This window comes from Catharus ustulatus, chromosome 2 (assembly GCF_009819885.2).
Source record: "Catharus ustulatus isolate bCatUst1 chromosome 2, bCatUst1.pri.v2, whole genome shotgun sequence".
Lineage (NCBI taxonomy): Eukaryota > Metazoa > Chordata > Aves > Passeriformes > Turdidae > Catharus > Catharus ustulatus.
In genome coordinates this window covers 56,343,937-56,356,241 of record NC_046222.1, presented here as the reverse complement: position 1 = coordinate 56,356,241, position 12,305 = coordinate 56,343,937, and the positions used below count along the sequence as shown (strand labels likewise).

The window sequence follows — 12,305 nt, the reverse complement described above, 5'->3', positions numbered from 1 at the left end:
CACGTGGGGATATCCTAATTCTGCACTTTTAGGATTTCCTTCTTGAAGAATGTGTGGCTTTTCTGGCCCCCTCTGTCTTTCTGGACTCTCCCTCAAGATACTGTCAACCAGGCTCCTAAACAGGCCAGAAGAAATGCAAGGTGGCAGTTCTGCTGATCCTGTTCCTTTAAACTCACTAGTTTTGTGATAGCTGTGCCCAAAACAGCCTCCAACCACCACATCTCCCACCCATGCCTGCTTGCTCACAAACAGCAGGTCCAGCTGAGCACCTCCCCTGGTTGACTCACTGACCAGCTGTGCCAGGAGGTTGTCTTCCACATATTCCAGGAACCTCCTTAGACTGCCTCCTCCTTGCTGTACTAGACCTACAGCAGCGAAGCCCCCAGGAGCACAAGAGTTAGTGAATGTGAGACTTCTCACAGCTGCTTTTAGAATATTTCATCTACCTTTTCATGATGGTTGGGTGCTCTATAACAGACTCTCACCAGGATATCTACCTTACTGGCCTTTCCCTAATTCCTACCCCAAAACACTCTGCCTTACTGCTACCATCCTTAAGCCCTAGTAAACCAAAACACTCCCTAACATACTTCAATGCCAATTATAATTTCAGGGAAAATTTGAACAGTATCCAAGCAAAATTTGGACTTATGAAACAAAAATAATTGTCTTCATTTATCCAGAAAAAAACATAGAGGTTGATAAAGCAAGAATTGCCCTTATAATATCTAGCAAGGCAAACAGAAACTTGTACCAGTGAGAATGTTGTAAAATAAGATGAACAAATTGTGAAACTTTGATAACATATGTCATCATTAATACCACTGTCTCCATTTTAAATTTAACTTGATTCCTAGCATCTTTCCATAGATTAACACTCACTAACTTTTCTTGATGGAATACTGTTTTTCATGCATCTGTTGTTTATTTCAGAGACGTTTATCACTCTTTATATAAATATCAACCTAATTTTAAAAGAAATCCAGAAGCTTCCCGCATACGTCTTTTACTACTCAAATGAACCTGTAAGGGAACTCTAGAAGACTCCAAACAGTTGGCCAGTGAAGTGATAACTCAGCTTATCCTGAGGGCTGTTTAGAATCCCTTCATTAAAAGAAGTTGGGAAATTAATCAAGCTGTGACCAGGATTTCTTGACAGCAGCCAGTGTCTCTTCTCTAGAGCTCTTTGGAATATCCAAATCAAAAATATTTCCAACCTACTAAGATAATTTCACAAGCTTATTACAGTTCACTTTAGGAATTAGCGTCTTTCTACAGGTTCTCATGTCACTGGCAATCAGTGTTACTGCTGAGAGTTCTCAATTCTGCTACTTAAGCCTAGTGTGTCTCCTTAATCCCTTTAATTCTTGCATTTTGACCTAATTTTACTGCTTATTGTCATGCTTTTTTTGCTGCTATCTGGGCCTTATTCTATATCACAAGAATATAAAAACTAAATTGTGGATTATTTTTAAGTATAGAGCTTGTTAAGCACTTCTAGGGCTACCTTATACCTTCCTTGTCTCTCATCTGACCAGGTCAAATGAAATCAATGGCACTATTCAGCTCAGGAAAACTAGCATCATTGAGCTCCAAGGGCTAAACTGGTAAACTTTGCTGTAACTGTATCTGTTCTTTGAAAGTGTGATTACTCAGCAAATGGTCTCAGTTGGAAACTAGAAAAATACTGTAAACAGGTATTGGTGTTTGAGGCATTTCCTTTCTATTCAACCCACCCAACAGTTCAGGTGCTCATTTTATACAGAAGAAAAGACCATTGGCCCTGACTCAAGGAGAACTGGAAAGGAATCAGTATCTGCCTGATCTAAACCACCACCCTAAGGGTTATCCTGGAAGGCACTGATCTTAACTGGCCTGCTTAAGCCATTTTATTTTGTGGAACATAGCAGGTATCACCAGCAAAGAAGAAATATAGGGGAAAAGGGAGAAGAGGAACAAACACCAAAAGAAAAAAAAAAAAAAGAATTTGTTGGCCCCATACTAACAATAAACAGTTGAAAGTGGAATATCCAAGTGCAGGCAATATTCCAAAGAGCAATTAACAACTCATACACTTGGGCAGCAAGCAGAAAAATCAATACAAAACAGGCCAGAATATAAAAGAAGGCACATTGGTGGAAGTAGGGGTTAAAAAGCCTCTCAAATGAAGGAAGGAATTGCATCTGAGACTTTCATGTTTGGACATGGTGCCCTAAGTTCTGTACAAAAGACAATTAAAACCACAATTTACTTTCCTTTACTAATCCAAGGCAATATCTAAACCCACCCCTTCAATTACACTGCTTTGCTCTTTTAAGAAACTTTTTAAAAAATCCAGGACGGGGAGTAGAGGGAAAGATTTGGTTTTGGATAAAATCGCCATTTGAGCTCAAATATTCAAAACTAAGCAAAAATTCTCTTGCCAAATCATGTAGCTATCTTAGTTTCTCTTAAAAAAAAAAATCTTGTTTCAACTAGACAAAGCAGACCTTTTCTATGTTCGTATTTGGAAGATACGGTGATATTCAAGTTAGAAATGGAAAATTCAGTAATTTCCATGATTCAGTCTAAAATGCCAGGACAAGGAGACCAATATAATAGCCAGTACAGAAGACAATGACAATCTTTCTACTAAGATTAGCAAGGTTTGTACCAGACTTTCTATACGCCCCCTATAAGGATCTTTTACTCCTGTATATTTTCACAGATACTTAATTTTGCTGAGACCTTGCAGCCACATTCACAACAATGTCCCCATGAACTAATTTTTTATTTACAGTAAAGTTTATTTTGATGGGTTTTTTTTACATATAAACTGTAGTGTCAAACTAACTATTTAAATCCCCTGCTAATACTTACAGTAAGAAGTATGACGTGGAAAATTGCTTGGGCACCATCCTAGAGTATATTAAAACAGCAACAAGCCTGGCAATGGACCAGAATCCAATACAGTACTTGGCAAATGATGGCAAACAAACCACCAACATGTGATGCCCTCATTTTTAAGTCAAAGACAAATGTAGTTGATGTGTCTTGCCAAGACTGATGTGCCCAAATGCCATAAGTGAGGTCAAGCAAGGACGCTGCAAATAATTCCCAATCATATTTTACCAGTTTGCTACTTTAAGAACTGTCACATATTCAGTCCTAAAGGTCGGTACAACATTATTATTATAGCTCACTCAGGAAAACACATCAGTGATTTGGCTTTGAAAAACAGCACTGACAGCTGTTATAGTTTAGTAATTAAAGTCAAGAGTGAAATATTATTCCCTCACAAATTAGAAAGCTGAATATCAGAATGCTGAAGTTCCTAAAAAAAATTATTTGTTTAGTAAAACAAAGGATGACAGATTAAATAATTGTATTTCACAAACTTAATGGAGAGTTTTCTCTAGGCAGTGCAACGTGATTCTTTAGCAGAATTTCTTGCATAACATAATTGGGAAAAGTCTCTGAAATTTTCCCATAAATTTAGCTTAAAGGCTAACTTCAGGGAATTGTTTTTGAAAGATTCTTGCTTCAGTGGGGATTTAGCCAAGTGTTAGTACAGCAAAATGCAGTGCTGTGTTAAAGTATTTAAGGATCTGTAACAAAAAGTTTAAGAAAGATTTAGCTAATGATGTAAATCACCAGTTTTAGTGAGTCTTGGCTTTGCCATGCTTTGGTTTTAAGTCAGAAAAGCTGCCCAAAGAGCCTGAAATAACACAAATCTTGTTTCCCTAGTGATCCTCACATTCCTAAACCAGCTATAAGAATCTGTCATTACTTCCCCTTTGAAACCATTCTACCCTTGAGGCAAGGTGTTGCAAGATATCATAGCAGTCCTAAAGAAGCAGTTTGGAGGAGACTCCACTTAAATACTGAGCAGAGAATGAAGTTAGGTAAGGGACAGGCATATTATGGTTCAAATTAAAGCTGATTAGGAAATGGGTTTTCCCCTCACACAATTTGGGTTTTTTCAGAATGTTCCAGACCCAAAAGACCCACATCAGGGTTATGTCATTTTGTTGCTCAAAACAGGAAAATGTAACAGAACTGAATGTAATGCAAAATATTACTATATTTACTAGTGTATATCTATTACTAGTGTGGCACTAGCCTCTTGCAACAAAAAATACCAAGGCTCAACACAGAAATTTCTTCCCTGGGTGCTGCAATCCTGGTTGACAGTTTCTCAAGCTTCAGACGACAGACAGGGGAGGAGGCAGAACAAATACTAAGTAGGCAAACTACTGCGATGAGAGCACCACTCAAGTAACAAGCAGGCCATGAACAAGGTCTTCTTTTAAAAATATCTGGGAGCAGACTACTATTTAAAAGAGATGAACATTCCTTCACTGACTTTACATGACCTGATCTTGAACATTTCAGAGTTATCTACAAAACCGAAATAAAGAATTTTTCTTATGTGAATCAAACAAGAACACAAGAGCTGCTCTCTAACATGCTGCCACAGTAGTACTGCTACCCCAGACACCCACTGCTAGGCAGGGGAATATATTTCCCCTTGATACTGCCTCTGGAGGCATAGAGGTTGTTCTGGGGTGTGAGTTTACTGCCAGTTTTGGGGTATATTTGTTTTACACTACACAATCACCAGAATATGGTGAAAAAAATTGCCTTAAACCAGTTCAACCAGTTTCAGATTATTTGAAACAGCACCTTTCATGACAAAATATCTTCTTCAGAATGGATAACTGGGCATTAAATCAATATTCTTAGGCAGCTATTATGACTTACTGCAGTGACAATAATGAATCTCAGACAAGCAAAGAATAAAGAGAAGGTAAACAAGAGACTTCAGTTTAAACTGCATTTTTCATGCTTAGTTCATGCAAGGAGTAAAAATGCCTCAGACAACTCATAAGGGATGTAGCATAAAATTGTAGCGTGCAGTTTTCTGAAACAGGCACCAGAGCTCAACACACTGGAGCTAATTTCTGTGTCAACTTTCATTCCTCACAAATTAGTGCCATTTTGCACAGCTGAAGCACCAACTCCATGCAGTGCCACACATACATCATTTTCTCAGGCTCCCAGTAATATAAACTTCCTGCACAAACTGCAGCTTCTCCTTAAAATTATCAGATATAAGTTAGTCTACAAGTGTGTTTTTCACTGATTAAAAGGCTCAACCATTTTCAATTGGATCTTTTTTTTCAATCTAGTGAGTGTGAGTCTTTCAATAGTGTTGAAACTTACATTCCAGAAATACATGCAGGAGTTCAGCAATCAGTCTAGACTGGCATTTTACCTCCCCATGAGAAGTTAAAGCCCTGCTTTCCCTGCATTCTGGTAGCATAATCATTGAATTAAGAATTTAATAATGTAAACATCAGGATTCACCACTGTCACATGCTTACACTTGCTAGAAGAGTTTTTTCTCCACCTTCTTAATGGAATGTAGAGGCCACTCTTGAGGAATGTGATTCAACTGAGACTATTTTGCAATCTTTGTGAAAAAGAAAATTCCACACTTTCTTCAAGGTTTTGTGAAAATGGACTCAGCACTTTTTTAATATCAAAAGATCTCCACATGATTATTTTAAGATTAGATTCAAAACAAAATGAGAAGTAAATTCTTAATATGAACCACAGTAGTTTCCTTCAAAATGTCACACAGTTAATTCAGCAGCACCTGATACACTACGGAGTCATCTTATTCTAAGTACAACAGAAATGCATTGGCTCACCCACTTTATAGCAGATCATCTTGAGGCTAAATCCCTACATAGGAAGAATAAAAATATCTTCTACCTTTAAAAAACTTTAGTGTTGATAAATAGGTGAATTGTGTTCCATTTATTTTACTTTTTAATTGCTGTTATTAAAAATGCCATTTTAAGCCAGAAAAATTTCTACAGCCATACAGTTGTAGGTAATTGGTGCTGCCAATAAGACCCTTTCAGAGCTTTAAACCTGAACCAGTTCTTCCTGGTGAAACCTCTAATTTTGTTCTGAATACAGCAGGCCTATGCTCTTGCTTGTTAATTATATACCTAAGGGCTTTCTTTCCTTTTAAATGGACCTCCTTTCTCTTCATATCAAGCCTATTTCTGTTCTCTTTAGTTATCACCACAAAGTTTATTATAAGCTAGCCATAATCCCCAAGCTACTCTTCATTTGTCTATACTTCAGTTTTCTACCCTGGCCACTAAGCAAACTACCTTGTTGCAGTAGCGTATTTCATGCTTTCAGATCCCAGGTCATGCTTTGGTGTGCAGCATGGCACTCACCTTGCTCCCACTGGGAGAAGAGGAGCAGGCAAGGGGCCAAGAGCTGGCAGCGGGCTGACTTGGCTCTTTTCCCCTCACCTACCCACCTGGTCTGCTATTGCCCTAACTTGCTTACCATAAACACTACTGCATGGGAGAAGATAAACAAAATTCCAAATCCACAACAAAGTTCACACCAGAGCAGTTTGATGACTCCTTGCACTTGGTCTCCAGGCAATTGCATGAAATAACAGCTTTGGGCCTCAGTCAGATTATTGTCATTCAAGAGGCTGACAAAAGAGCTTCTGCATTTGTGTCCGTAAGTCATGGTACAATGAGTACGGCAGAACAGCCACCAAAAGACCTGAGGAAGTCATGCTCTTCTTCTATTTGCAGTTCAGAGACTACAAACAAATATCACAAGACATGTAGAAAAGTATTTTACAGGCAACACTACAGGTCTGGGGCAAAAATAACTTTCTAATTCATGTCACCCGAAAAGAGCAGGAACTCTTGTTGTATGTTCCCCTTGAGGCAAGAAAGCCTAGAAGATATAAAATACTTGGGTTGCAAGATGTGACTGATGTTGGGGTTTTTAAGTTATTTGAAATAATACTGGATGAATTATACAAATGCATATTCATTCATTGAATCATGTTTCAAAAACCTTCTTGATTTGCACCAGATCACTCAGGGACTACCACACAATTCAGTTTAAGTGAAGTCCTATTTATTTAATTTATAGCACTAGGCACTGTAGGGCAGCACAAACCTGTTACTACAGAAAAAATCTTAATACAGGAGATGGAAGTCTGAAGTGTGGTTTTCTACAATGGATGTTGATCACCTGTGCTCGATCTTTCATTCAGCTCTTGTGTGGAATCTCGTAATATGATCTGGCTTAAAATCAAAAAAGGCCCTAAACAATAGCCTTGGTACAAATGAAAGTGTGCCAAAATACATATGAGTTGCAAAACACTAGCTTTGAAGTCTTTCTGAGGAGGGTGGAAATAGAAGCAGATTAAATTCCTGCATTTTTCATCTGTTACAGATTCTACAGACATTGCTAATAAATTTGATATTTCAGACAAAAAACTACTAATGTTTTGATCACAACTTCATCAATTTTAAATGCATCTTTACCATCTTCAAAATCAGAAATACTCTGAAATGCGACACAGCTCATTTTTCTGTCAACAAATAACCTCCAGAAAGCAAAAACCATCTTACCATCTAGCTAAGTAGTCTAAGACAACAATGTCACAACTTCCAAAGGCTCTAAAAAATCAGCAAGCACCTTATCATGATTCTTTGTATTCTGAAAAAGAGCATGCTGTTACAAGTGACAGGCTATTACAACCCTGCCAAATAGAAACAGATGTGATAGGTAAGCTTTCCAATGCAAAAGAAAAAAATCATGACATAGAGTTGGAATATATTAGGTGCCATTTGCTTTAACTATGTATTTGCCACTAAAAAGTGTTAAATAGCATGGAGACAGTCCCACAAATGCTGGTCTCTCAAGGGGTAACTCAGTTTTAAGAACTGATGTTAAACAGCTCACTGAGAGCAAACTTTCATCAGTTTTAATTACTCCTGCCGCACAAAACTTTGAAACAATCTCCAGACTGAACATTTGTTCACCTATTAAAAGAGTAAGTCGAAAATCATGAACAATGTCATCTTGTGGTGACGCCTGTCATAAAAAAGTATTACTATGACAATACAGCATCCCATGTTCCATTTTATGTACCTTTAAGTTTCTCTAACCTATACCTCAGTGAAAAGAAAACATTTATAGAAAATAAATCAAGTGTTGCAAACTCTTATGTCACTACCGGGTCTCTAAAGTCACAAAGCTTTGCAAAGACATTTCAAAAAGTCTCAAAAGATACTTTCTCCTCTGTGCTGGTCCAGCACAATAAACAGTAAACATGTTTCAATATGCCACTCCAGCAATGGTAGGTGACAAATCGGCCCAGTCTGCGACAGACAGGACAAATCCCTGCTCACTGATCTTAATACCCTTAATTGGCTATGTTTTTTGTGAAGCAGTAACACAGGCTGTGTACATGAGCTGACAATCAACTAACTTGAAGCATTCTAAGAAGTATATTATTAAATTAACTAATAAAATTCATTGCCAATTACTCATAGAGCTATGTATCACATATTTAAAAAGACATTAAAGTATCAGGTGGCTAGATTATGTTACCAGGCATATCTACATTTAGGAATATCCACATTAAGTCAGACTTTGGATGGGGAAAAAAACAACCTTTTGATGCATTTTATTTACCCTTTAAAGTGTTCTTTCTTAGTGGTTTTAAAACAAACAAAAAATCCTGACATATTTCTCCCTCAAATGAGTACATGCCAGGATTCTCAACTTTTAAAATAATTTTTTTTTGTATCTGTCACAATTCCAGAAAATAATATTAGCTAGGAGAATTCACACCAGTAACTTGACAAAGATCTTTGGCAAGCCATTGAGGATTCTGTTATGTTAAATACATAGAAACAAAATTGAACTCTACACAACAGGCACATGTTTTGATATGAATAATGTTTTGATATGAATAATCTTAGAACTGGAACCTTTAAAAAGGTGACAACAATAACCATAAATGAAAAGCTTCATGATAAAGATTTAGACAAATTTATGTGTGAAGAGCCTGGACACAGAATGCAAAGGCAAAGCTACAGCAAGTCCAGATACCTGAGTAGACTTACAGAATTTCACTTTCTTGCTAGAGTAGGTCAAGGTATTTTCATTAGGAGCAATTACCTTTTCATTGACACCTCTCTTCGTAATCATCAGCAATAGTTCAAAATATAAGAAGGCCATAAAAAAATACATTCCAGGAGATAACACAGACTTCCCTCAATTAAATTCAATGTTCTTCAACTCCCAAAGCATACTTAATTTTTTTGTCTTTAAATAACAACAAAAACTGATATTTTATGAGTACTCACCACCATCTTCAACCAAGAAATGAAAAATGTCACTGGTGGCATTGTCACCTCCCCGTAAAACATAGCATATCTTCATATCATCAATATCAGCTGGAAAGAGTCAGGAAAAATAGATTTTATTTTAAATTATGAAGGTAGGAAACCTTTTTTAGAAAAACTTGACATGTATTAAATAGTTTAGCTTCAACAAGAGAGAGGTTAAGGTCCTACAGCAGAACTCAGGAATTTCAGTATAACAGTGTGGAAGTTTTACAGATACCATTCATTCTCTCTCCCTTTACTTCCCCCTCCTCAGTGATCTCTTTCTTTTAAGCTGTATTTACAAAAAGAACTGAAATGAAATTTAAACATATGACAGTCAGAACTATTTAATATTTTTTGTGGTCCATTTTCTTAAACAGAAGTATTATCTCCACAAGGATATTGATATTGATTCTGTCATTCTTCAAACTGCAAAGTACTGTAGAAGACAGTGATTGACTGTTTTAAGAACCCAAATAGATGCAACTAAAGTAAACAGAAATTACCTCATTAAGAAAGAAACCCTGATATACCATTTTGAACCAGCAGTTACCATAAAGTATGTAAAAAACAAATATTTGTTAATATTGGTTTTTTGTGGTTTCCTTGAGCAGTGATGAGAAACATGCATATACATAAAAACTAATTTTTGTCACTTCCTTTGAAGGACTGATGTTGGTAAAAACCCAAATCTGATACATTTTTTCAAGAAAAAGTGGTAGAAATTAATTACATTAAAGTGGAGCTCAAGTACCACCCAAGTTCTCCTCTGATGTTAGGGTGGATGCATGAGTAAAAAGAAGCCAAAAGCACTTTTGTAAGAGCTTCACAAAATCTTCAGTTCCAAGAGTAACCAGACATCTTTGAGTGCAAACAAGTTAAGAGCATTATCAGCAAATATGTGCAATTGAAGAATCTCTTCCATAAATGTTTGAAAGTTAAAGATCAAAAATTCATGGGGCTGTAAAGAGGATGCAAACAAATACTTCTTCATGCCAGTGAGGCACATAAATCTTTCACCCAGCAAACACACAAGTACTCAGCTCTGTTCATGTGGGTAGCCTTATCAAAATCCATGGTTCCAGCACACATAAAGATAAGTACTTGAACTGGTGTTTGCAGGACCAGGACCACCTCATAAGAAAAAAAGGCTGCTTGCCACCCAAAGACCTTATTTTTGCCAAAATAATTGCAAAGAATGACCTCTTTTCTGTTCCTTAAGAACATGCTTGGAGTCACTTGAGCAATCTATGCTTTCCTTCCACAGCTGTTTAGGTTGTGCTAGCTATATCAAAACTTGCCTAGTTATAAGCACAATTCATAACCGTGTAACTACAGTGCCTGATAAAACTAATATTACACTGGAATTCTTCAAGATAACTTTGAAATACATCCAGCATAATTTTCTATTTAAAAAAATATCATTATCCCCACTAGCAGAAACCTGTGTTCTAAACAATTGCTCTGCTCTCTCCTTCAGTTACAGGAATCTGGAAAAAACAGACTGCTCCCGCTGCTTGCACACAATGAATCTTGTTGCCCTACTCAAAGTGGTCAGGTTCCCTGTTCATACAACCAGTGGCACAAATCCAAGAAATGGGAGTTTGAGTATGGACTTCACAAACAAGCAAGTAGCCTTCAAAAATTTTGGCATGACATCCTGAAGAGCCTCATTTGACTTTAAAGTTGTCCCAGTTTTGAGTAGAGATAGGATCAAATGACCTCAAGAGGTCCCTTCCAACATAAACTGGAAGACTCTAATGAAGTTTTACAAGCTCCATTAGAACACACATGTGTTGATGAATCTGGAACTATTCAGCATTTTGAAAGAAGTGGCACATGACAGGATAAGAGGCCTAAAGAGAGGGGAAGATCAAAACATAAAAATAATGTGTGTTATAACATGCTTATAGTTGACCAATAGTCAATGCAGAGGCTACACAAAGTCCATTGCAAAATCTATGCTTGCACTGGGATCACAATGTATATGACAAAAAAGGGTCTTGTTTATTTCTGTCCTGAGCATTAGACAATTATTTGTCTTGGTGTAGCATAAGCATGACCTTCTCAAAGGCCAATATTATGGAAGAAATGTGCAATTCTTAAAAAACATTCTTAAATCCAACACAAATTAAGAGTGTCTGTGCTAGTACTGTCAGGGAACCTGTGAAGTTTCTCCACTTTCTGGAGACCTCACTAGGTTTAAAACCATCCTTTCCTAAGGGTTGCCTGCTTCTTACCCAGCTTGGGCAGCCCCAGGATGTTAAGACAGCCTCCATGCCATATGCTTGGATAGTCAATTCAAAGCTAAGTAGCAACTTCATTTTGGTCATCAGACAAATGCATGCCCGGCCACATGGCACAGGGGGGAATAGAATATGTAGCTCTCCCAAGTGCTCCCCATCTTCAAAAAAAAATGGTATATCACTGTTCCTCTGCTTTCAAGGAACACCTGTTCAACAGTTCCACATTCTGCAATGTAAGAGAAAACCCACTAAAATAAGTGATAATCTCTTTATTTGCTCACTCCCTTTCTCTTTTGTTTCTCACTTATTCTGACAACACCCTCAATATTACTCACAGTTCACCACTGAAGCCTTACATTTAAGGAACAGTGGTGGACCACAAAGTTTGGACAATTTGGTCTCATCCTCTTTTTTGCATTGGCACTGCAAAACTTAAATTGCAAAGTTCATCAGGCCTATTTGAAAGATTTGGTATATCTGACAAGAACATTGCTACCACCAAGACAGTAACATCAATATGGACCAATATGGGCTCTATGAAATAAAACACAGCCAACTGCAAGTGTTCACCTCAAGCCTTTCCACCTACACAGCCCAGCCTGGCTGGGCCCCTTTAACTCTGAGTGTCCACACTGTTGGTGGTGCTGTTTGCTCATTCCACAGCTGCAGAAGGCTGCAAAAAACCTAATTTCATTGTTAGTTAACTAGCCTTTAAGTCATTGCAAAGTAACATGGAAAATTCTCCAGAGAATACCTAATGCTCCCATTTCAATTAAAGTTACTTCACAGCCTTGGCTTGAGGCTTTATTTCAGAATATATGACACATGTGGTTTTTGCCCTATT

General features: G+C 37.4%; 1 protein-coding gene across 1 annotated transcript in view; it reads right to left on the bottom strand.

The window, feature by feature from the left end:
* FREM2 (FRAS1 related extracellular matrix 2) overlaps positions 1-12,305 on the bottom strand; it is a 122,098-nt gene that overhangs the window by 104,056 nt on the left and 5,737 nt on the right. The window contains exon 2 of the mRNA XM_033053389.1: positions 9,195-9,284. Coding sequence (XP_032909280.1) covers positions 9,195-9,284 — 90 coding nt within the window. The remainder of the gene's footprint in view (positions 1-9,194; positions 9,285-12,305) is intronic.